A 27,578-nucleotide genomic window follows, 5' to 3' on the forward strand; every position below is an offset into this window, starting at 1 on the left:
CTGCACTGATACATCAGTGAACAAAGCAGGTGTAGTCCCTCCCACCATGGAGTTTGTATGCACCAGGATGAGGAGCAGATAGACATCTAGTACATGAATAACTAAATTGTAGTTGCATTAAGTTTCAAAAAGGACAAGAACAGAGTGCTATGTTAGTGTGTAACAGGAGGACCATAGTCTGTCAAGGTGACCAAGCATTGAAAATGAATGATTCTCTCATTTATGTTTGAATTATAATATCATGGAATTCCAGAACTGGAAAAGATCTTGAAAATTACCTAGTCTCACCCTTCATTCAGTCTTTGCATCTTTTTAAATATTCATTTAATCATTGCTGGTATTTGACCATTATTGGCCAACAAAAATGGCATTTTCATGTAGTTCAACTTAATACACTATTTATTAAATATGATGTTGGATCATGGCTACATAAGATGGATTAGTCCAAGACAACCCTACCCAACTCTCTACAGACAAGGAATTTGAAACTAAATAATTACAACATAGTGATTATTTGCAGAAATAAAATGGTTTAAGTGACCTGACGTATCCATAATGAACATGCTGGATACTGAGTTGAGTATTCTAGTTGTGAGAGTTGATACCAGTTCAGAGCTTCTTTGTGGACATGAATTTTAGCCACTGTCTAAACTGAGTGGATGGCTAAAGGATGAAACATTTACTCATGCTTCTCTAGCTTCTTGGAGAACTCCCTAGGGTTGTAGGAGATTAAGATTTTATCAGTCTCTTCAGTCTTTGCCATAGAAGCTGTGTTTCCCTTCCCTAGTAGCACAACACACAGCTGTGGGTTCATAGAAGGGAAAAATGACGCCCCAGAATCAACTTTCACATATCAGGATTCCACCTGGTCCAAGTAGGTCCTAATTGGGTAAATAATGAAATGACTGCCTTCCCTTGTTATATAATTCTTTAGCCTTCAGTTAGCTGTCTGAAACCATACAAGCCTGAGACTTATTCCTTTATGTTCTTGTTTCACCACATGACATATACAGGGCTAGGCTCTGGCATCAGAAAACAGGTGTGCTGTGATCCCTGTCCTCAAGATTTTCCAAAGTACTCTTGACTCTAGATACTCATGAAAGGTTTGATAAGTAAAATATATTTTTTATCCATCTATCCATTTTTGTCCATCATTTATTAAGTACCTGCTACTGCCAGACATCGTTCTGAGTGTGTGGACAAGCTGAAAATAAGACAGAGCCTCCCCCCCCCACCCCCGCCCATGTTTCCCCACTGCCCCTTCATCTCCTTCACATTCTGATGGGAAAAAGGGCATTAAACATCAGCACCTAATAGAATGTTAGGTAATGGTGAGGGCTCTGAAGAGAAAAAATAGTACAGGGTATTAAAAAAAATGCAGAGGAGAATGTGATCAACTTTGGGTAGGAAATAAAATAATTTTAAGTCTGGGCTTTGCAGGATAAATAAGAGAGGACCAGGGGACTTCAGACAGAAGCAGCAATACCAAGGCATAAGACAAGGAGTTAAAAATAGCGCAGAAAAGATTGCAAAAAAGATTTAGTGTAAAAATGAATAAAGTATGGTGTATAGGCCTCTTTGAGGAGTGTTGAATAATGAAATAACATACGGGTTTAAGAAAAGTTGTTTCTGGTTCAACAGTGGTTCTCAGATTTAAGCAGGTATTAGAACTCCAGGTAGTAAAAGTGCTTTTTGCAGAACATAATAAACCATTGTTATAATTAACCTGCATATATCTGACAATGTCATTATGATCTGAATTTGGAACTATTCTAGGCTTCTTTAATGTTAGTTAACAGTAATAGATTCTAACATTTTAGAATATATTTAAGAAGAAAAACTCATACTTGAGAAAAATGTATATATGAACCTTTTCTGTCATTTGGGAAAAGGTTGCTGTTACCTTGTTTTCTCATCAGAACTTTAGCATTGTTCAGTAGCATAGTTTGAGAACTACAGCCCTACAGTATATTCAACAAATGGATATTCACCTGTGTGGGAAGAGTTAGAGAGTCACTGTCTCTTATAGCAGGGAGCCCTTGCAGAAAGCTGTTTCCAGGATCTCTGACTTACCTTTCTTGACCTGAAATCTCTCTTCCTTGTAACTAGACTAACTTGTCCTTAGTTCTAACTCTTGGGTAGAATTATGGAAATCATGATCTATTTCTTAAAATTATTCATAGGAATAACAAGGAAAAATAATTTCAGTGTGCTTTGCACAATTTTAAAGGATTATAAATGATATACTTGATAAAGCTGTATTACCCCTGGAGGAAGAGCGTAGGTGTTGGTGTGTTGTTTCATATAGGGCAAGGTGGGATCTGTGGTCTGAAAGTCCTCCTAGTCAGACTCATAGTTTGTTCCTTTCTGTATAACTTTTGTTTATGCCTTTCTCTCTCTGTGCTTCTTACCTGCATAGCACTGGGGTTTGAAGTAGAAATAGGAAACCAGAAGTAAAGGCAGAAGAAAATGCAATAATGTTAGAACATAAATGATTTTTCGAGGAAGATGAGACTAAATAACCAAAACCAAATTAGATGGTGTTAAAGGAAACTTTAAATTTAAATCTTTGAGACTTAGGTGGGGAGGTAGGAAGGAAAAGGAATATACATATATTCACAAACACATATGTATGTATGCATACTTGTGTGTATATATGTGTATCTAAATAGTGCAAGAGATGCATATAGAAAATATACAGACATATAGCTAGATGGAGTGTATGTCTTTCCATGAGCTGTTTGATAAGTGGTAGATAATATTGATACTGTGTTCTTCTCATGTCTGTCCTGTTCCCTCTGTCTGCAGTGGCAGGTGGGATCTGCTCAAGGATTCAAACTGTGAATTTTTTAATTGATCATTTGTGACCTGCTAACCTCAGCAACTGAGCAGCTGCATAATGTGTTAGGTCATCATACCAATAATGAAGATTACATCATTGACCTGTCTTCCATTTTTGGAACATAGGAGGAAAAAAACCCCTAGAAATATGTCTGGTTTTAAAACAAGTTGAAATGATAGCTAAGAACAATGATGTTATCTATAATTTCATCACATGTAGTTGACTTAAGGAGTCAAGAGCCACTCAGTTTATAAAATTAAATTTTTCTTTATTTTTAAAATGATGTTCTAGCTTAAGAGCTGAATGAAGGATTTTAGGGATATACAATTTTCCTTTTCCAAATTTGAAATATTTCTGCTGTAAGAAAATAATTTATAGAGTGAATTTATTAATATATTAATATGTGTATTAGCAGATACATACTTCTATATACACCACATTAGTTGTAAGATATTTACCTACTTTTTGTACTTTGAAAAGTTTGTTTTAATTCAGCATAATATTCAAAATAAGAATCTCTGAAATGTGTATTATTTTTCATTTCCCTAAAATATGACAGATTTTAAAACAGACCACTTTAAAAAAAAAGTCCCTTCTTAAAATACGGAGATGCATGCATCCCTCCTATTTCCTCTTGGGACAGAAAAAAATGAATTTTCTAGCTTTGTAAATCCATTGCTTCTCCTGAAGTAGATTGCCTGCACCCAGTGCTATGCAAAAAACGTGCAGTGAGTAAGGAAGGGTGGCTATTGTTGAGTGCTCTGTAGCAAAAGAACTGGGAAAAAGAAAAAAAGGCTTGAGTTTGACTGGCGTTGGCTCTGGCTTTTCTGCATTCCAAACTGTCTGAGGCACAGAGCGAGAGCAAAAAGAGAGCAGAGCGCCAGCCAGAGCAAGCATGGGCGAGGACGGTATACAAGTGTTTTGAGTTTCTGACTGGCATGCCGGAAGGATCATGTTAGCAACACCCAGAAACTTCGCAGAATGCAGACCCCAGGTAAGAGATCCTTGAGTCTGCCTGAGTCTGAAATTAAGCTTGTACATATTTAAAGGGAATGTGGCAGTTTATTTTTATTATACAAATGCAATGACTGCTAACCTTTGTGATTATTGGCTTTAAAGAAGTAGGTTGGTTTTCATTCCTGTCAGTTCACAGGAATATTGTGTGGAGGCTATCGGCATTCCAGTACAAAATCCAGCACAAGAAGAGCCATTTGAGAAACTCAGATAAATTAAAAGGGCAGCAATCATAGCAAAATATTAACAATGCAGCATTTACTTGTTCTTTTAATAATTTGAAGCGGATTCTTATTCTGAAGATAAGAATTCCAAAATTCTTTATGAAATATTAAGATGACTGGGAATGGATGTTGCTCATTTCTCTTTGAGGGATATATTGACCATCAATAAGAATTTAATAGCCTTGCTTGAGTCTCAGAAACACATAAATAAATCCATGTCATTCAGAAAGTTCAACAGGTTGGATCTGTATACAACAGTAGAGCATTTGGATGAGAACTTTGCTTGTTCTTTCTACCTGAGGTAGACTTTTAATATCCTTTGCCAACAGATGACAGCTTAGAGACTTTAACCAATTAGCTCATTGAAAATTGCATCTGAAAGATATTTTAGGGATCATTTATAAGCCAGTCTCTCCATTTTCTTTTTTTTTTTTTTAAGATTTTATTTATTTATTCATGAGATACAGAGAGAGAGACAGAGATATAGGCAGAGAGAGAAGCAGGCTCCCTGTGGGGAGCTCGATGTAGAACTCTATCCCAGGACCCCAGGATCATGACCTGAGCCGAAGCAGATGATCAGCCTCTGAGCCACCTAAGTGCCTGAGTCTCTCCATTTTCAATGAGAACATTGAGGACTAGATCACACAGAAACAGGACTGAAATGAAAATCTAGATCTCCTGATTTTCAGTTTACTGTTGTTTTCATGGTACCAGTTATATTCAGGCCTTATATTTTATCTATACTATATCTGTTGGCCTCAAATACCATGAATTATTGCATAAATAGATCAAATGCATCATAAACCTAGATTAAAATCTTATGGGAAGGAGATACTGAGGGCTGGATATCATCAAATCAGTATTAATACTACATTCTCAATCAAAACCAAAAATATATAACAAAGTATCAGAAGAAAAAAATGGTGTTCAATTAAGGAAAATGGCTATAGCTTGCTACTTTTATATAAACAATTACATAGCTGTGGCATATTCTGAGTATTTGTATATGAAATTAAAATTCTTTTAAATTGATTTTAATTTCTCCTAAAGATTTTAGGACTTAGCAATTTTCTATATACTTTCAGTAAATCTTGTATCTAATTTCATTACTTGTATCTATTTATGGGAAGCAAAAAATTGTTCTGTATTCACTGCCTTCTCTATGTTTATTTTTTATTTATATGAGATAACATTTTTAAATTATCCAACCGTTTGGACCACTTGCTTACTTATCCAAGCTCCAACTCTTTTTCTCTACATTTGTAAGGGTCCTCTGTTACTCCCTCTCATGAATTATGTGTTAGAGGAGAACTTAACTGGAAGAGCTCAAGAGCCACCACAGACAGTGGACATCTGTCTTCATACATTTTCATTTAGTCTCTAAAAAAGGTTGCTGCCCTTTCCATTTTTGTGCAGACCATTGTGGGGTTGAGAGAGGCCACACTATTCTAGTGAGCTAAATAGTAGAGATAGCCGCTGTCAAAAGGATCTGTCATGGCTCTTTACAGCTCCTGGGAACAAGTTAGCTCGATGTGGCTTATAAGCACAGTGAAGGGATGTGGCCCTTTTGTGTTAAAGCTTGACCTGCTCATTCCAGTTTTCAACTGGGCCTGTGTGCTGATTTACAAGTCTGTGTGGGATGAGCAGTAAGTTGTAAGGAATAGTTTCATTACTGCTCTTGGCTATCAGAAACCAAATTACAAAGTGCATTCTCCACCCAGTAGGAAACAAGAGACTGTTTGTCTTAGTGCAGAATCCATTATTTAAGCACACTGTTTACAAGAGGACTTGATGACTGTGAGAATGAGGGCATAATGCTCTATCCAATTAACAGTGTTCATGTGTATTACACATGGCTTGGGTTTTTCTCTTGTCTTTTATCCTTCATGGAATGTGTGAAGGGACTGCCATATTTGTGTGTGCACACATTATGTTATGTGTGTATGATTGATGGATGGATGGATGGATAAATGGGTAATTATTAGGATGGGCATTTGGCCTGAGTATATTTCTCTATATCAGAAACAGCCAGAGGTCATTAATCTAGTGCTGGTATTTTACTAAACTAACTTAAAAGAAGTTATTTTATTAACCAAACTAACCTTTATAAAACTCATTACCGTACCTTAGAGAAAATATTAGAAGGAAACACTCCTTTTCTTCTCCTGAATACAGTTATAAGATTATACAGGTTTATACTTTCTGTGTTAGAGAAAAGCAAATAAGCAATTTTGTGACTAAAGACAATATTTAAATGGGAATAGAAGGGGTTGAGTGAAATGAGTGACATAAGAAAAACTCCCCTATGGGAATGAAATCATTCTTCTTTGACCAGTGTTTTCTGGAGCCAGACCCCTTTTCTCTCTTCCTGGTTTTTCCTTGATATTAATTTCTTTCAAATGTCTTTTCATGAAATATATATATATATACATTTCTCTCTCCATAGAAATACAGTTTTTATACTAAAATTTCAAAGAAAGTACAGAGCTCTGCAATATAGCTATGATATTTGTCTAACAAAAGGTTAGCTGTAGTTGATTAAAACTTTTATCTCTTTCGAAGGAATTGCTACTTCTGCTTTCTCACTGCAGTTTCTTGAATATAATTTTATGTTTTGTATCCCAGTTAAAACCATAAGAATAACATCTTTTCAAACAAAAGTGAAGACAAAAAACAGACCAAGAGCAAGAACTTGAAGCTAGACATCTAAAATGCTCTGAGTTGTCAAATTAATTCCTTACTTGTAAAAGTTACCTGATTATTCACTCAAAACTCTGGGAATCTTTTTATGTACATAAGACGGATGTATTTCCCCCTTCTGCTTCATTCTTGACCTTCACTGGCCTCTAGAGAGAAAAAGTGTTACAGTCTGCCTTTGTTCCTTCTGTTCTCTTCTGTTCTTTCATGCTCTCTAGTGGTTGTTTGTGGCAGTTCTTGTTCTTAATTTCCAGTAAATCAGTTTTAGTAAAGGAGTAGGTGATTATTGTGAAATAAAGTTCACCAGATTCTTATACTTGAGTTGCATAAACTTCCTTAAAATATCTAGTTCTTAGCAGAGAAAAGGGGAAAAAATGATTGTGTCCTGTTGTTTACTCATGAACAACGATTCAAAAAAAATGAGTCATGACTTAGCAATATGACTTCTTATCGCTGTCTTTTTCTTTCTTTCTTCTTCTTCTTCTCTCTCTCTCTCTCTCTCTTTTTTAAGTGCTGATTGGGATTCAGTCAACCAGATTCCACATTTAATTATGGGTATGATCTAAGCTTGTGTTTAGAAGCCTTAAGCATTGCCAGTGATAATACCTTCTTTGTATGTACTTGACAAGTAGGGGAGATTTACTGAATCAGTCATTAAAATTCAGATGGTCTTTATCTTCTGGTGTCCTCCTTGCCCCTACTCAGACTTTACCATTCAGTTGAATTAGGAGTACTATGAAGTTAAAAACCAGAGAGGGACCCAGTGAGGAGTTATCAATAATCTGACTCTGTAGAGACTCCATATTTTTGTCATTCTCAGGTTTACTGTATTTTAGGAGTAAGTGAATTACTGAAGCAGCAACTTGAAAAGTTCTTTTAAGTTAGTGCAGTCCTATTATTTGAGGAAGAAAAAGCTACCTGGTCTTCTTTCTTTCTTTCTTTCTTTCCTTTCTTTCCTTTCTTTCCTTTCTTTCTTTCTTTCTTTCTTCTTGCTCTTATGTCAGGTTTTCTAAAGTAAGCAACTTAAGCTGCCAGGATCAGGTAAGTGTCATTCAGGATCAGGTGTCACATAGGACAGCTAACCTGTTGGACGAGTTGCTAACTCTGAAGTCTTGCATCTAATTCTAAGACTGTGGAGTATGTTTGAAAATTTTTTAACAGTACTGTTGCATAGTTAACTATTCATAGATAGTAACTTTAGTTAATATGAAGACTAGAGAAACTGGATATTCTTCCACTCTTTTAATATTCTGGTTCATAACTTTTTTGTTAAATTATACTTCAAATGGACAGTGTATACCTGATTTGATTTCTTACCTGTTGAGTCAGATAGGAGAAAGAAAGATGTTTGAGTCTCTACTTCAGTACCTCCTTTTGCCAGAAACACGTAGCATATAAAATAATTTATTTCCCTTTTTTTTAAGAAAAAGAATGATGTGTCAAAGTGAGTGTAAGAAGAGCTGCAAAAAAATCTATCCTGTGTGACTGTATAGAAAGAAATGGGTTTGTTCATTCAAAGAAGAGGACAAGGTGTGATAAGTCTCTTACAGGGAATGATAATCATATTTTGTGTACCAAGAGCTTGTTGTAAAGAGCCTATTTGTAAGAGTTGGCTCAGCATGGTTATATAGTATTTCTTACTAGCATTTTCTCAAAGTCTGAGAAATAATCATTCAAAGAAAAGGTAATAAATTAATTTCTATTTATGTGGTTAAAGTAATGACATCACATAGTATTTGGTCTGATTTTTGTGAGTCTCCATTACATGGTTGAAATTTAAGAAGGTTTTTAGTGGATTAAAAATCTTTATTTTATATTCTATAGAATTTGCTTACATACACCATGAGATTTTCCTTGAAGGATTTTGCCTCCACTTGAACAAAGTTCAGTGAAACAGCACAGTGGTTTCCTGAAACAATAAATATCACTCTATTTTACCAGTGCTATCATTTTAATTGTAAATATTTACATTGCCACTATTGCTTAAATTTTGGAATATGTTTATGGTAATTTTATTTTTATTCATTTCCTTCCCTTACAAATGCAGCACTCAGTTTGTTTTTTTGTTTTTTTAAAGATTTATTTATTTATTCATGAGAGAGAGAAAGAGAGAGGCAGAGACATAGGCAGAGGGAAAAGCAGGCTCCTCACAGGGAGCCCGATGTGGGACTTGATCCCAGATCCTGGGATCACTCCCTGAGCCGAAGACAGATGCTCATCTGTTGAGCCACCCAGGCGTCCCAGCACTCAGTATTTTTATTTGATTGATGGTCAACCTTTAAAGGTAAATTTTCAAAAAAGTAGTTTATTTTTTTCAATTGGACCTGGTATCTGGTGTCAACCATTTTTATTAACAAAACCAAAAACATGATGTAAAGAAAAAAATCCTAGGAATTACTGCTGTCATTATAGGAATGAAAACCAGCCTCCCTTAGAAACATTTTTTAGCTTATACAAACCCAAAAGGTATTATGCAGAGGGAATTTATTGTAATGACAAAGGCAGCAGTCTAGTGGAACTAAATTTGTTTGTCTTTTGTGCCTCAGTAAAATTGTGTAGGTCAACCCCTGATGACACCACTTTATTTCAGGGTTGTTCTTTGGGGGAGCAAGGGGAGAGCTGGGTGTTTGTTTTGCTTTTATTTTTTTTAAGATTTTATTTATTTTAAAGAGAGAGTGCAAGCAGGGGGAGGGCCAGAGGGAGAGAATCCTAAGCAAACTCCACAATCTTGAGATCATGACCTGAGCTGAAATCAAGAGTTGGAAGCTTAATGAGTGAGCCACCAGGCACCCTTGTTTTGTTTCTAAATGGAAGGATATTTAAAACTAGAACCCTGGCTTTGTCTGGTCCTTTAAAAGGAAAATCCAGGCAATTATTTACCAATTGTTGTTTTTTCCCCCCAGAAACATATGTTCTTGTGAGCAGGCTGCAAAATGTATTTGACAATGAAATTTTAATTAACAAGAAATAGTGAGCTTCAAGGATATGACTATTTTATTGCTACAAAGGGCAGTAATTTATGACAGTTTCCCACTAGGCTTCTCCCAGTGTCAGAAATTATAAATCCATTTTCATTTTGCTTAGTTCTTGAATTAAATATTTAAAGACAGACTTTTTATTTCACTTTTCCCCTGTCAAACCCATGTTACAGGAGAATAGAAACTGTTTTAAGACTCTTCAGATTTAATCCAGATGTTGCTTATGTTTTCCTCTGACAGTCTGAAAAGAGAAATTTTTATTTCATTTTTTTGAGAAGAGTTGACATACAATATTACATCAGATTCAGGTGTACAACATAGTGATTCAACTTTTCTATGTATTATACAATGCACCCCACAAGTGTAACTATCTTCTCTCACCACACAAGCTATTACAGTATCATTGACTCTATTTCCTATCCTGTGCCTTTTATTTCTTCTGTGAGACTTATTCATTCACTAACTGGAAGCCTGCATCTCCCACTCCCCTTCATTCACCCATTTTGCCCATACTCCCTTCTCCCCTCTGCTCTGGTAACCATCAGTTTGTCCCCTGGATTTATAGATATGATTCTGCTTTTCGTTTGTTTATTCATTTGTTTTGTTTGAAATGAGAAATTTAAAAATTTTATTATCCAGTTATTCTATATAACAAACTCCTACACATCAGTGAGAGAAAGGTAAGACTTGAATGCCTAATTTACAAAAAGAAGCAACCCAGATAGCCATTCAGTATATGGAAAGGTACTTGGTTTTATTATTATCAGAGAAATGCAAATTTAAACCAAAATGGAATTATATACCCCTCAGAATGTCTAAAATGAGAAAAATAGAAAATGCCAAATGTTGACAAGAATCTAAAACAAAAGGAATTTTTATACTGCTGATGGAAGTATAAATTTATATAACTATTTTGGAGCACTATTTGACAATATCTAGTAGAGTCGAACAATGCTCCGTGACTCAGCAGTTCCACACTTATTTACGTGCCAGTAGAATGCATAAATAGGCTCACCAAAAAACCTGTACAAAAATGTTTATAATAGCACCCTTTGAAACAGCTAAAAATCAGAAACTGCCCAAATGTTCATCAGCAGTAGAATGGATAGAATGGTTTGCTTACACAATGGAATTCTCTACAGCATTGACAAAGAACAAACTACTGCTTCATGCAACAGAATAAATCTCACAAATATATGTAGAGCTTGAAAAGTTAGTCTCAAAAGAATATATACACTGTGTGATTCTATTTATATAAAATTCAAACTCATCAGAAGGTGATAGAAGTCAGGATGGTGATTATCTGTATGGGGTAATGACTGGAAAGAGTATATAAAGGAAGCATTTGGCTGCTGCCAATGTTCTGTTCTGTCTTTGCTTAATCCCGATGCTGGTTATTGGGATGAGTTCCATTTGAGAAAATTTATTAACCTGTATTCTCATTATTTATACACTTTTCTGAGTGTATCTTATACAAAGGGTTTAAGATATTTCTGTAATTTCTCCATTTTGATTTGAAAAAAAAAAATCCAAAAAACAAAACAAAAGAAACTAAACAAACTTCTAAGATGCTAATATTCTTTGAATGTCCTTTTTATTTATGAAGGGGATGAAGAATGATGCCATGCTTGTTTTCATATTGAAAGTTGTCTGGTCTATGTGTGCAGTAAAGGACTTTACATTTGGGTCATTAAAGGATTAGATGAGGAAGGCATCTGAGAGACCAAGCTTGCAAGTAGATCTTCAAAATAAATTTGCATTATGCAAATCATAGGTTTTTTTCAGGCTCTGAGTGCACCATATAAAATGCTAATTTTCATATGTCATACCTCAGTTTTAAAAATATTTTATAATAAAAAAGGAGGAGGATAGTGGAGTAGGAGGATCTTGAGTTCATATAATGTAACTCACTCTGAAAAGGACCTGAAAACTAGCAGAATAGCTTTTCCACAGCTATAGAATAAAGAGAAGCCATGTTGTGTTTGGAGGAGGGGTGGAAACACAGTCAGGAACCAAATCCCTGGCACAGTGACCTACAAGTTGAGGCCATATCACAGACATAGAATGTCTTCCTTGAGAAGTGATGGGATTAAGCCCCATATCAGGCACCCCCAACCCTGAGAATCTGCAACAGGAAGATGAGCTCCCACAGTGTTTGCCTTTGAAAATTAGTGAACCTTAACTCCAGAAGAGCCAGAAGTCTATAGGAAACTGAGACTCTGCTCTTAGAGGGCCAGCAAATTGTATCACATGGTTCAAGACCCAGCATAGAGATGGCAGTTGGAATAGCACCTAGGTTATACGTGAAGATTTATTGACTGATTTTAGGGCATGTGCTGGAGGTAAGGGATCTATAGAAACTTTTCTCCAAGAATAGGAATGCTGGTAAGCACTGTTTATCTTGTCCCCATTTAGCCTAGTTGGCTGGATGGTAGTAGGAGTCACTTTTGACACTCTTCATCCTCTTTGTTAGTACCACTTGCCCTTCTCTGACATTTCCTGTGAACCCGCCCCACCCACCCTGCCTGCCCTGGCAGATGCCCCTCCAAAGTGATTCCAACTCTGCCACACCTAGCAGGCTGCCTCATTTAGGACCAGTGTCCCCCTAAAGTGACTACCTTTCTACCATACCCAGTGGGCAGCTTCAGCCAGAACTGATATTCTTCCACTATTACTCCTACCAAGGGAGGTGGAGGCTAACCCCACCCACCAGCACACTTGAAACATGTACAACTGGCTGAGAGGCCTGCACACCAACACACCCACAGCTGTCCTGGCCCAATCACAACAAGAGGGCTCATACAGCCCACACGTGGGATACCCCTGAAATTCCTGGTTCTGATGATCAGGGAGTAGGATGCTTTCTATATAAGGCCACTAGTTTTAAGACCAGGAGACATAGCTCCTGACATAGCTATGACATCCAGACATAGCTGGTCTACCTAATACATAGAATCAAACAGAATCAGCTAAAATAAAAAGACAAGAATATGTTCCAAAGGAAAGAAAAAGACAACACCTCAGAAAAATAAGTAAATAAAACTGAGGTCAGCAATCTATCTAATAATGGGTTCAAAGTAAAGATTCTTACTGAAATTGAGAGAAGAATGGCTGAATTCAGTGAGAACTTCATCAAAGAGAGAAAAAAATGTTTAAAAATAACTAATCAGAGCTGAGGAATAAAATAACTGGAATGAAAAATAGACTTGAGGGAATCTGCAGCAGATTAGAGGATGCAAAAAAAAAAACAGATTGGCAATCTGGAAGTCAGAGTAGTGGAGATCACTGAAGCTGAACAACAACAACAAGGAATTTAAAAAATGAGGATCGGTTAAAGGACCACTGGGAGACAGAATCAAACATAAAAACATTTGCCTTGTAGGGTTCCCAGAAGGAGAAAAACAGAAAACTTATCTGAAGAAATAGTAACTGACAACTTCCCTAACCTGGAAGAAAAGAGACATCCAGGTCCAAGAAGCACAAAGAATCCCAAACAAGATGAACCCAAGGAGGTTCAAGCTAATATAAATAATGATGAAAGTGTTGAAAATTAAAGAGAGAATCTTAAAAGCAGCAAGATAAAAGCAAATTGTTATGTACAAGAGAATCTTAAAAGCAACAAGAGAAAAGCAAATAGTTACAAGTCTATAAGACTGTCACCCGATTTTTCAACAGAAACTTTCTAGGCCAGAAGCACATAGCTGCCAACCAGGAATATGCCCCCAGCCAGGGTATTGTTCAGAATTAAAGGAGAGAGAAAGAATTTCCCAGACAAACAAAAGTTAAAGAAGTTCATCACCACTAAACTGGCCTTACAAGAAATGCAAAAGAGACTTCTTTAAGCAAAAAAGAAATGGCCATAACTAGAAATAAGAAAATTATCAAAGCAGATTTCAGCTACAGTAAAGGTAGTAAGTAGACCAGACTTATAAAGCTAATATGAAAGTTAAAATGTTAAATGACAAAAGTACTAACATCAGTTATATCTACTAAAATTAGTTAAGGGATATGCAAAACAAGAAATGTATGATATAGTGTGCATAAAACATGGGAGGAATAAAAATGTGGTACTTCTAGAATGTGTTCAAACTTAAGCAACCATCAACTTAACATAGACTGCTGTATATATACATAGAATGTTACATATGAACCTCATGGTAACCACAAATCAAAAGCCTATAATGATATGCAAAAAAGCAAAAAGAATAGAATCTAAACATAATACTAAATAAAGTCATACAATCACAAGAGGAGAGGGCAAGAGAAGAAGACAGGAACAGAGAAGTACTATATTATGTAATGGTAAAGGGATCAATCCAAAAAGAGGATGTAGCAGTTACAAATATGCACTTAACACTGGAGCACATAAATATGTGAAGCAAATATTAACATATACTTTATAGGGGGAAATTGAGAGTAACACAGTAACAGTGGGGGACTTCACCCCACTTACATCAATGAATAGATCATTGAGACAAAATCAATAAGAGAATAGTGGTTTTGAACAACACATTAGACTAGATGGACTTAACAGATACATACAAATCATTTCATCCAAAAATAATAGAGTACAAATGCTCAAGTGCACATAGAACATTTTCCAGGATGGATCACATGTTAGGCCACAAAACATGTCTCAATATATTTAAGAAGATTGAAATAATGTTAAGCCTTTTCTGTAAACATGATGGTATGAAACTAGAAATCAGAAGAAAAAAATTGGAAAACCCCACAGATATATGGAGGCTAAACAACTAGTTGGCCAACAAGGAAGTCAAAGCAGAAATTTTAAAAAATAAATAACTGAGGTTTGGATTTCTAATAAAGCTGTGTTGGCTGCATTTATTACTGGCTTATTATCTGAATTGTTGACTGGAGACAAATGAAAATGAAACATAACAGTTCAAAAAATTTGGAATGTAGGAAAGGAAGTTCTTTTTTTTTTAAATAATTTTTTTAAAGATTTTATTTATTCATGAGAGACAGAGAGAGAGAGAGAGAGAGGCAGAGACACAGGCGGAGCGAGAAGCAGGCTCTACGCAGGGAGCTGGACGTGGGATTTGATCCTGGGTCTCCAGGATCACACCCTGGGTTGAAGGTGGTGCTAAACTGCTGAGCCACCCGGGCTGCCCAGAAAGGAAGTTCTAAGAGGGAAGTTGATAGTCTACCTCAAGAAAATAGAAAGATCTCTAACAATCTAACCTTATACCTAAAGAAACTAGAAAAAGAACAAGGCTCAAGTTAGTAGAAGGAAGGAAATAATAAAGTTCAGAAATAAATGAAATAGAGACTGAAACAATTAGAAAAGACTAATGAAACTAAGAGCTGATTCTTTAAAAATAAAATTGATAAACCTTTAGTCAGAATCATCAAGAAAAAGGAGCTGAATCAAATAAATAAAATCACAGATGAAAGAGGACAAATTAAAACTGACACCACACAAAGACAAATGATTAGAAGAGACTACTGTGGAAAATTACATGCCAACAAACAGGACAACCAAGAAGAAATGGATAAATATCTAGAAACATACAATCTCCCCAGAGTGAGTCAGGAAGAAATAGAAAATCTGCAGATAGATTACTAATAACAAAATTGAATCAGTAATCAAAAAATTTCCAACAAACAAAAGTCCAGGACCAGATGGCTTCACAGGTGAATTCTACAAAACGTTTAAAGAAGAATTAATATTTATCCTTCTCAAACTATTACAAAAAATAGAAGATGAAGGCAGGCTTCCACATTCATTCACAAGGCCAGCATTATCCAGATACCCAAACCAGGCAATGACCCCAAAAAAAAAAAAAAATTGAGGGCCAGTATCTCTGGTGCAAAAATCTTCAACAAAATATTAGCAAGCCGAATTCAGCAATACATTAAAAGGATCATTCACGGGCAGCCCCGGGTGGCTCAGGGGTTTAGCGCTGCTTTCAGCCCGGGGTGTGATCCTGGAGACCGGGATTGAGTCCCATCCACGTCAGGCTCCCTGCATGAAGTCTGCTTCTCTCTCTTCTTAGGTCTCTGCCTCTTTCTCTCTCCCTCTGTGTCTCTCATGAATAAATAAATAAAATCTTTAGAAAAAAAGGGGGGGATCATTCACTAGGATCAAGTGGGATTCATTCCAGAGATTCAAGGATCATTCAGTATCCACAGGTCAATCTACATGATATTCTACATTAACAAAAACAAAGATAAAAATAATAAGATCATCTCAATAAACACAGAAAACACATTTGACAAAATTCAACATATGTTCATGATAAAAACTGTGGGTTTTTATCATGAACCCCAAAGTGGGTTTAGAGGAAACATACTTCAACATAATAAAGGCCATATATGACAAACCCACAGTTGGCATTGTACTTAGTGAAAAGCTGGAAGGTTTTACTCTGAGATCAGGTACAAGACAAGAATGTCCATTATCTCTTCTTTATGTTGTAGATACTGGAAGTCCTACCCACAAAAAGCAAACAAGAAACAGAAATAAAAGACAGTCAAACTGATAAGAAAGAAGTAAAACTGCCACTATTTGTAGATGATATGATGCTACAGCAAACCCTAAAGACTACACCCCAAAAAACTATTGGCATTAATAAATGAATTCAGTAAAGTTGCAGGGTACAAAATTTATGGACAGAAATCTGTTGAATTTCTATATACTAATGGACTACTTGAAAGAGAAATTAGGGAGACAATTCTACTTAAAATTGCATCATTAAGTATAAAAGACCCAGGAATAAATTTAACCATGTAGGTGCAAGACCTGTACTCTGAAAACTATCAGACTTTGATGAAAGAAATTGAAATGTCAGAAACAAATGGAAGGATAGTCCATGTTTGTAGATTGGAAGAATTAACATTATAAAAATGTACTGCCCAAACCAATCTATAGATTCAATGCAATCCCCATCAGAATACCAATAGTATTTTTCATAGAACAAAAACAAACAATCCTTGAATAGCCAAAGCAATCTGGAGAAAGAAAAACAAAGGTGAAAGTATCATACTCCCAGATTTCAAATTATACTACAAAGCTATAGTAATCAAAACAGTATGGTACTGGCATAAAAAGTAGACACGTGACATGTAGATCATTGGAACAGGATAGGGAGCCCAGAAATAAACCCACACTTACATGGTCAGTTAATCTATGACAAAGGAGTCAAGAACACCCAATGGGGAAAACACAGTCTCTTTGGTAAATGGTGTTGGGGAAACTCCATGCAAAAGCTACATGTCAAAGCATGACACTGGGCCATTTTCTTACACCATTTACAAAAATAAAGTCAAAATGGATCTAAAATCTAAATGTAAGACCTGAAGCCATAAAAATCCTAGAAGAAAACACAAGCAGTAAACTCTTGGACGGCAGTCTTAGTACTTTTGCAGATCTGTCTCTTCAAGCAAGGGAAACAAAAGCAAAGATATATAGTTTCAAACTGAAAAACCTTTTACATGGCAAAGGAAATCATCAACAATACTGAAAAGAGGGGCACCTGGCTGGTTCAGTCAGTAGAACATGGAACTCTTGATCTCAGGATTTTAAGTTTGAGTCCCACATTGAGTATACAGATCACTTAAAAAAAAATCTTTGAAAAGATACAAAAAGGACATCTAACTGGGTGAGAGAAGATACTTACAAATGAAACATTGATAAGGGGTTAATATTCAAAATTTGTAAAGAATTTATACAACTCACCCCCATAAAAATCAAATAATCTAATTTAAAAATGAATAGATGGCCCGAAGAGACATTTTTTCAAAAAATATAGACACATGAAAAGATGCCCAGAAAGACTGATCAGAGGAATGCAAATCATAACCACAGTGAGATAATACTGCACACCAGTTAGAATGGCTAGTATCAAAAACAAAGAAATAATGTTTTGGCAGGAATGTGGAGAAAAGGGAACCCACGTGACTGTCAGTGGGAATATAAATTGGTGCAGCTGCTATGGAAATACACTAAGTATAGAGTTTCCTTAAACAAATAAAAATAGACATATACTATCCAGCAAATACAGTAGGTATAGAGTTTCCCTAAACAAATAAAAATAGACATATACTACTCAGCAATTCTACCTCTGCATATTTACGCCAAAAAAGTGAAAACACTAATTTAAAAGGGTATATACGGGCAGCCCAGGTGGCTCAGCGGTTTAGCGCCACCTTCGGCCCAGGGCCTAATCCTGGAGACCCGGGATTGAGTCCCATGTCGGGCTCCCTGCATGGAGCCTGCTTCTCCCTCTGCCTGTGTCTTGCCTCTGTGTGTGTGTGTGTGTGTGTGTGTGTGTGTGTGTGTGTGTGTGTGTGTTTCTCATGAGTAAATATAATCTTTTAAAAAGAATAAAAGGGTATATACACCCCTATGTTTATTGCAGCATTATTTACGGTTGCCAAGATAGGGAAGCAGTTTAAGTGTCCATCCATGAATGCATGGATAAAGAAGTTGTGGTGTGTGTGTGTGTGTGTGTGTGTGTGTTGTGTGTGTGTGTGTGTGTATAATGGAATATGACTCCATAAGAAAGAATGAAATCTTGCCATTCACTTAGGGGGTATTATGCTAAGTGAAGTAAGTCAAATGGAGAGAAAAATAAAGTATGATTTCACTTGTATGTATAATCTATAAAGGAAAATAAAGGACAAAACAGAAAAAGACCTTACAAATACAAGAACCAAACTATTTGTTGGTTATCAGAGGGGAGAGTTGGGGTGAAGGCAAAATAGGTGGAAGGGCTTAGGAGGTATAAACTTCCAGTCATAAAATAAATAAGTCATGATGATGAAAAGTACAGCATAGGGAATATAGTCAATATGATCGCATTGTGTGGTGACAGGTAGTAACTGCACCTACCGTGGTTGAGCATCTTATAATGCATAGAATTGTCAAATCACTATGTTGTACATCTGAAAATATAAAATTGTATGTCAACTATACTTAAGTTAAAAATAAATTATAGGGCAGCCCGGGTGGCTCAGCGGTTTAGCGCTGCCTTCGGCCCAGGGCATGATTCTGGGGACCTGGGATCGAGTCCCACGTCAGGCTCCCTGCATGGAGTCTGCTTCTCCCTCTGCCTGTGTCTCTACCTCTCTCTCTCTCTCATGAATAAATAATAAAATATTTAAAAATAAATAAATAAAAATAAATTATAAAATTTCTTATAGTAACATGTTTTATATTACTGTTTTATAAATATATATGTGTACTCATGCCAATTACATTAATTTTATGTATAGTTGTTAATGAGTTTATGAAACAGATTTAACAAGTTTTCCAGTCTTTAGTACCATTTAAAATATCTTTTTAAAGGATATAAATATAAATATAAAATATCTTTTTAAAGGATACATGATTACTTATTATATTAGAAGAAAAGTAAAACTATTTTTTAAAAAATTTTTTATTTCTTAGAATGAGAGAGGGCACATGTAGGGGGAGAGGCGAGGGAGAAGCAGACTCCCCACTGAGCAGGGAACCCCACATGGGGCTTGATCCCAGGATCCTGGAATCATGACCTGAGCTGAAGACAGATGCTTAACTGACTGAGCCACACAGACACCCTGGAAATAAAATACTTTAAAACAGTTTTTTAATCATTGTGAAATGTAGAAGTATCCAACACAATAAATGGAAGTTACTTAGTAATAAATGTTAATTTCAATTTTTTTTTTTTTTTGCAAAGAGGCAAACACCAGGAACTCCTGAACATGTGTTTCTTCTCTTGTCAGATAAGATGCTTCCCTCTATCCTATCCTTCCAGTTCTATACTGTTAAAATGCACGTGTTTAGCTCTATTTCTGGATTCATTTATAAGCAGTCTTCTCCAGTAGCTCCTCATATCTCTCCTGTTTTATTTAAACCTAGTGTTTTCATGTTAGCATATCGCATTAGTTTTCTATCACTGTATAACAAATGACCACAGGCTTAATGACTCACAACATCACATGTATATTGTCTCAGAGTTTCTGTAGATCTGAAGTCCAGACAGAGTGTAGCTGGTTGTCTTCTCAGAGTATTGTAAGGTCAAAACCAAGGTAGCAGCCAAACTGCATTCTCATCTAGAGCTCAGAGTTCTCTTGCAGCTATAGGACTGAGATCCCTGTGTTTTTGCTTACTGTCTCCTAGAAACCATCCATGGACTAAATTCCCATGACACTTTCAAAATATGGCAGCTTACTTCTTCAAAGCCAGGGAGAGAATTTTACTCCAGTCTACAGTGATGGGGTCCAATATAACATCACACAATCATGAGAGTGACTATTCCATCACTTTTGCCATATAATGTAACCTAATCAAGAGTGGCTATCCCATCATGTTAAGAGATCCTAGGCCCCAAGGGTAGAGGATTATACTAGAATGTGGGTACCATATATACCCACATGGTAAACACCAAGCCTTTATGCGAGATTTTTTTTTTATGCGAGATTTTCAATTGTGCTGTTTTCCTCCTTCCTAATTGAATGCAAACTATTCCATTGAAGTTAATAATATTCCAATTCTAGTGTGGTTAGCTATTCTCATCTTTATTTCAATTAAGTTCTATTAGTTTTATGAGGCCTATCCTTTTTTGTGATATCAGCATTTTTATATTCCAAATACCACCCATCTTTAATAAAATAATAGAAAACACAAGGGGTTAATTGTCCTAATGTCAAATTGACTATTAATGAACATGTGACCCCACCTCCTGTTTGAACGATAGTCCCAAATTTAAAAAATAAAACTGAGGGGGCAGCCCTGGTGGCCCAGTGGTTTAGTGCTGCTTGCAGCCAGAGGTGTGATCCTGGAGACCTGTGATCGAGTCCCACGTCAGGCTCCCTGCGTGGAGCTTGCTTCTCTCTCTGCCTGTGTTTCTGCCTCTCTCTCTGTGTGTCTGTCATGCATAAATAAATAAAATCTTTAAAAAATAACTGAATTAAAGAGACACGCATTCTCAAATTATTTTGCTGTCAAAGATCGGAACTCTGAGAAGTCTCCTAGGCCTATAAAGATGTTACATATTTTTATCATCATGATGGTTTCCTGCCCATTTTCCATTCTGCTTTCCAATTATAAACCTTTACAAATGCCTTTCATTTAATGCCTCATAATTCTCGATACCCTGTGTCACTCATCTTCCTAGAGTATTTACTTTTATTTATTTTTTATTAGTTTATGAACTAATAAACCAATTACTCCATAAATTCTGAATATGCCTGATATGTTGCCTTCTTAAATACTTAGCAGCAGAAACAGCTGCTCACAGATTCAATGTACAATTTTAAGTCCTGGTAAATATCTCTCACAAACTCTAAGAAAAACAAAGTCACAGAGAATTTCTAGTGAAAAATTCTATATAAATAAAGGTAGAAAGGTTAAACCATATGCAAATATATTAAGGATCACCCTGGATAAAAAGCCAATATGTAATGCTGTATTATGGTTGAGAAAGCAATGGTGATACTTAACATGTATAATATAAGCATTAAACATTTAAGGGATGTTAAGTAATTTTCTGTTATAGTTCCTATTAGGGTATTGTGTTCTTCTCTGTATACCACAGCTAAGAAATTTTGGACATGGTTTTGCGATGGAAAGGCTTTGGAAAATGAGATTCTGAAGAAAACTTAAAAGACATTCAGGCTCAGCAAGAAGAACAGAAATATAGAACTTGTATAAAAACAGCCAACAAATATTTTTCCTACCCATTAGAAGAAAAAAGAGAATGTGATAGTATGTGGAATCTGAGTGACATAGAAAGAAGACATATATAGGTTTTTGACTCTAAAACTAAGAGTCTTAAGATCTTCTTTGTGGGACATCATATGTAAAATGAATTAGTATGTTTCCTGAGGTCAAACTAATCATATTTGAAGACCAAAGAAATTAATTAGATAAAGGTTCAAGTTCATTGCTAACCTGATTATATGTAATTTTATAATCTATTAAAATAATAGAACTTATCATTTGGGTTTATTTCAAATAAAATCTTAATTTAAAAAATATATAATAATAGTGGCTGCTGCTTGTACAAAATTTAAAACAAGCCTAGATATAAAATCTCTTCCTTCTGTTCCACTCCAGGAATTCTGTTATTTTCTGCACATATAACTGCAATTAACAATTAGTATTTATCCTTCTAAATTCTTTGTGTATGTGTACGTGTGTGAGAGAGAATAACACCTGAGTACAGATACTTTTTTCTGTTTTTTATTTTCAGTGGAATCAAACAACACATGTTGTAGTTTGATTTGCATTTTTCACTCTAGAACATACTGTAGACTCTGTTTCTGGTAAGGGTGGGCAAGGTTTTCTGAATAATCCACTGAAAGCAACTAAGTGGGATAAACATCTATATTTTAAATCTACCTTCTTAAAAGCATCAAAAAGACACTTCTAAATAACACAAAGATCAAAGAAATCGTGATGGAAGTTAGAAAATATTTTCAACAGGATGATAGAAATATTACATATCGAAATTTGTATGATAAGTTAGAAAAATAGCACCATAGTAAAGAAAACAGAAGGTAGGAAAGAGGGATAAGAATAGGAATTAAATGCAGTAGAGAAAATCAGTAGTTCATTGAAAAGGCCTAAAATTGACAAGCCTGGCAAAACTGATCAAGAAAAACATAATTATTATCAGGAATGGAAGAGGGAACATTGCTATTGATCTTGCATACAATAAAAATATTTATAAGGCATTATGAACAACTTTATGAAAATGAATTTCAAATTCAGTTAAAATAGTAAAACTTGTAGGAAAATACAACTTACTGAAACTGACACAAGAATAGAATACCCTAATACTCCTATAACTATTACAGAAATTGAATCTGTGATTAAGATCTTATCCACAAAAAAATAATCTAAGCCCAGAAGACTGCCTAAGTAGTCTAGCAAACATTTAAGAAAGATATAATTTCAAAGTACACCGATTCTTTCTAAAAAACAAAAGACTATAAACATCGTCTAATTTTATAAGATTTGCATCACTTTTATGCCACCTGGCAACAACATTACATAGAGGGACTGTCTTATTCATTAGTGTAAATGACAAAATCCTAAACAAAATATTGGCAAATGGAATAATACCTTATGACAAATTTGGGTTTATAATACCAATGCCAAGTTTATTTAATATTTAAAAAGTAATTTACTATTAACAGACCAAAGGAGGAAAAACCTTTAAATCCTCTCAACTGATGCAAAAACCACATTTGATAAAACTTAGCAATCATTCATAAGATCTCGTAACAGAACGGGAATAGAAAAAGAATTTCACAACCCTGATAAAGGATAGCTACAAAACCAGTCAACAAACATCATAACTTAGTGGTTAAAAGCCTTCAAGTTGAATATCAAGGCCAGGATGCCCACTTTTGCCACTGCTATTTCACATTTACTGGATATCCCAGTTAGTATAGTAAGGCAAGAAAATATATAAGGCTTGGGAAGGCACAAAATATTTATAAGGTTGCTGATAATGTAACTGTTTAGGAAAACAAAAAAGACTGAGTTTAGCAAGATTGCTGGTTACAAGACCCACAAAGATCAATTGTATCTCTATATACTAGCAAGAAATGGAAAGTGAATTAAAAACAAAAAAGATACTATTTACAGTGACATAAAATGACATTACCTAGGAGTAAATTTACAAAAGATGTGCAAAACATGTAAAAGTTCAAGTGTGTATCTTTATTTTAAAAAATTAAAGAACCATCAAAGGGAGGCTGTACCGTGTTTCTGCAATAAAAATACTGGTTTGTAGCATATAAGTTTCCTGGCACATTCCTTTATACATTCAATGAAGTTCTGGTAAAAATTTAAGAAGAGGATTTTAATTTTACAAATGGATTATAAAATTTATATGGCTATGCAAAGGCCTAAGGGTAACTAAAAGCTTTAAAAGAAATAAAGTTGGGAGGACTTACTCTGTCAGCTATCAAGACTTTTAGAAAGCTATAACAATAACAGTTGAAACAAAGTGGGATGGGTGTTAGAAATAGACCAATGGAACAGAATAGAATTCAGAAACAGATCTGTGCATATATGTAAATATTATTTATGATAAAATTAGAACTGTAGTGGGGAAATCATGGTCTTTTCAGTAAATGGTATGGATCAACTAGATATCTGTATGGAAAAAGAAATGAAATAGATCCCATCTTTACATCTTACACAAAAAACAATTCCATGTAGATTATAGACCTAAATGCAAAAAACAAAGTAACACTTAGGTGTATTATAATATCTTTATAGCTTTAGAATAGAGAAATAGGATTCCCCCAAGTGCCAGATGTAAAGTCAAGAAACTTAAATCCAGCAGGTCATTGGTAATACAAACATTATTCTTTTAGTAATCTCTAAAACCCTTAGAATATTTAAGTGTTTTGTTACCAGCATACTGACTTTATGCTTATCATTTTACTCTGCCTATCCAATGATATTTTACAAAACATCACTATTAAATTTCCTGAAATTTAAAGTTCTTTATTTATTATCTGCAGAAAAATCCAGAGTTTCTCTTCATGCTGACTAAATGCACCACTGCTGAAACAGTGGATACATTTAAGAAAAGCAAGACAGTGACTTATCACCATAGGTTCTACACCATTGCCAAAAAATGATGTCCTTAGGTGAACTGTGAATGACTTTTATAAATGGCACTAGGTCTTTGATAAACCTTTGACTCCCTTACCATTGTTGAAGTAACTTCTCTGTCTTAATGGCAGCCTCTGCTGTCCTGGGCCTCCAGATCTTAGCAGCACATGGGATTATAATGAGGGAAAGAAACTGAAAAAAGAGAGATTTGTGTTGTAATTTGTGTTACTTTTCTTAAAGATAGCCCCACAGATTGAACAGGCTTCAGGTCCTACAACCCCTGAAATCTTCTCTGAGTATAAGCCAAGAGGAGGGGAAGCAGGGTGGTTTTGTTTTCCCAAGTCCTTGCCCCCAACTGTGCTATCACTGCTAGAAAGCTGCTCTCTAATAATACCATGGGGAGCCAATGGTTATTTTTGGTTACTTTCAGTAATGAAACAGCCCATTGAGTCTAGTTCAATTTAAAATTCTATCTCTTATCCAAATTAACTCCCCTACCACTACCCCAACTTAGAGTGGGAGATGCCCAGCTGGTTCTTTCCCTCTTTCCACCTCTTCCCTTCCTTTTCTTTCTTTCTTTCTTTCTTTCTTTCTTTCTTTCTTTCTTTCTTTCTTTCTTTCTTTTTCTTTCTTTCTTTCTTTCTTTCTTTCTTTCTTTCTTTCTTTCTTTCTTTCTTCTTTCTTTCTTTTTCTTTCTTTCTTTTTTTTAAAGATTTTATTTATTTATTCATGGGAGACAGAGAGGCAGAGACACAGGCAGAGGGAGAAGCAGGCTCCATGCAAGGAGCCTGATTTAGGACTCGATCCCAGGACCCCAGGATCATGACTCGAGCCAAAGGCAGATGCTCAACCACTGAGCCACCCAGGCGCCCCTTCCCTTCCTTTTCTGAGTCTGATTCCTCTGGTGTTGGAGCTGGCTGGGAAAGTGGACCAGAGAAAAGGGACACAGGTTTTTACTTAGTTGAACATAAGACCACAAGGCTCCAGGCTGCTCCTCTGCTGTATCATGGTCAGCGTATTATTCTGCTAAGGTTGCTGTACGAAGTACTAAACCAGGTGTCTTAAACAACAGAAATTCGTTGTCTCACAGTTCTGGAGCCAGGGCGTCCAAGATCAAGGTTTCCACAGTGTCCTTCCTCCTGAGGGCTGTGAGAAGAGAATCTGTTCCGGGCGTCTGGCATAGCTTCCGGTGATTTGCTGGCCATCTTTAACATTCTTTCGCTTGTGGAAGCATCACCCTGATCTCTGCCTTTATCTTCACACAGTATTCTCCCTGTTTGATTGCTTCTGCATCGAAACTTCCTGATTTTCTAAGGATACCAGTAATACTGGATTGGGATTCACTCAATTACCTCTTCTTAGCCAGTGACAACTGTAATGCCCTGTGTCCAAATAATGTCACATTCTGAGGTCCTAAGGAGAAGCCCTTTAGCATGTGAATTTTGGGGAGACAAAATTCACCATCATTCTTGTCCTCCTGTCTCTTGCCTTTATCCAGTTAATGCACTGCCTCGGCTTTCTAACGTCAAATGAATTTCTAGTCAGACATCCCCAGTCTTTGTCAGTGATCTTTGGTGCTTCCTTATTAGGTGGTGGAGGAAGGATAGGTGGGAAAAGCACTCCTTTCCAGAACAGTGCTAACTTTTTTAGAAGGTAATCTTCGAATCCTCCTTTCCTTGCTAACAAAGACTGAAAACTCCAGGTAGCAGCAAGAGGCTTCTCCTAGTAAGCCCTGAGGAGGAATCTGGCGCCAATTGTTTTCCGCCTTCCTTGAAATGTAGGGATACCTAATCCACTTTGAGTTTATTTAAAATTTAGGGGCAATAAATATCTTGTTCGATTCTTTTTGGAAGAAAGGGAGAGGAAGAATCATATCAGCCTGTGTACAAATCTACTGCAGTGAGTAGATTGTCCAGACAACTATTAACATAAAATTGCTTCAGGTAATGGAATATTCCATTACCCTTTTACATTGTGCCTGTACTTTTTTCTTTTAATGTACTCTTGACTAGGGATCAGCTTAGTTTAAATGAGAAAGACCTTAGGGATACTTTGTCTCCTTAAATCTGGATAGGTATTCAAATGTGACAATTGTTGATAGGGCTGAGGACATCCCTCAGTAAATATAGCATTTTTAAATGGCTTTGTCAATAAATAGGTATCCACAAAATAAGTCCAGTATACTTAAATGCTTCCATGAATGTGAATAAATAGTGGTTAATTCTGGTTAATGAAATACTGGTATCTTCTGGTTTTGTTTTTTTGAAGATTTTTTTAAAAGATTTTATTTATTTATTCAAGAGAGATACAGAGAGAGAGGCAGAGACATAGGCAGAGGGAGAAGCAGGCTCCTTAAGGGGAACCCAATGTGGGACTCCATCCCAGGACTCTAGGATCATACCCTGAGACGAAGGCAGACGCTCAACCACCGAGCCACCCAGGTGTCCCTCTGTTAAGTGTTAAATTGATACAGACTAAAGATGCAAATCTGTTTTAATTTGTATGCTGACTCTGATAGCTCAATAGTAACTGACAGAATTCTTAAGGAATTCTTCAGTTCTGAAGGAAGAATGCGGTCATCATCCCAGGATATTTACTAAGGCCACTTAAGCCCCATATTTGCTCTCTCTCCAGAGTGTGTACATCCCAGCATAATGCAGAAGACAGTCCATTGTGGGTGAGAAGAAAATATAAGAGCTTTGAGTCCTTTACTTTTTTATCCAAAAATAAGAAAAACTGCACTTCACTTGTATTTACTACATGGTTGGAGCTCACGCACATAACTTATGAATAAATGTACATATATTAGACATGTGAAATTACATTTTTTTACTGATGAAGGTAAACTATCAGAGAAGTATAGACCATGAGCTTCTTGAGAATAAGTCTTTTTTCTGATTCATCTTTATATTTCACATATTTTATATGTTCCATTTTTGTGTGAATAAACTTCCCAGGTAGATAACATTATAGCAGTTCTGTCATTTAAACTCATTTAAGATCAACTGGAGCATATTTTATTTATCTGTTGATTCGACTGTTTTGTTCCAATTTATTCTTATGCTAAAGCTCAGTTTGCAATATATTCAAATACTAACAGGGCACCTGGGTGACTCAGTCACTGGGGAGCCAGCTCTTGATTTTGGCTCAAGTCATGATCTCTGGATCTTGGGCCGGAACCCTTAGGGGCCTCCCCACTCAGCAGGGAGTCTGCTTTAGGATTCTCTCTCCCTCTGCTC

At 35.9% G+C, this 27,578-nt stretch overlaps 1 protein-coding gene across 13 annotated transcripts in view; it reads left to right on the top strand.

Annotated features, from left to right (window-relative positions):
- RASAL2 (RAS protein activator like 2) overlaps positions 1 to 27,578 on the top strand; it is a 339,256-nt gene that overhangs the window by 201,944 nt on the left and 109,734 nt on the right. For 4 of the 13 annotated variants that reach the window (XR_011996352.1, XR_011996354.1, XM_026001239.2 and 1 more), the window contains exon 1: positions 3,672 to 3,836. The exons of 8 other annotated variants lie outside the window; for them this stretch is intronic. Coding sequence is in view for 3 of the 5 variants with exons in the window: in XM_026001239.2 (XP_025857024.1) it covers positions 3,824 to 3,836 (13 nt within the window). In the remaining 2 variants the exon portion in view is untranslated. Of the gene's footprint in view, positions 1 to 3,650; positions 3,837 to 27,578 lie in introns of those variants that run through there. One more of the 13 variants, XM_072733110.1, reaches the window with a different exon arrangement.

This window comes from Vulpes vulpes, chromosome 13, assembly GCF_048418805.1.
Source record: "Vulpes vulpes isolate BD-2025 chromosome 13, VulVul3, whole genome shotgun sequence".
Taxonomy (NCBI): domain Eukaryota; kingdom Metazoa; phylum Chordata; class Mammalia; order Carnivora; family Canidae; genus Vulpes; species Vulpes vulpes.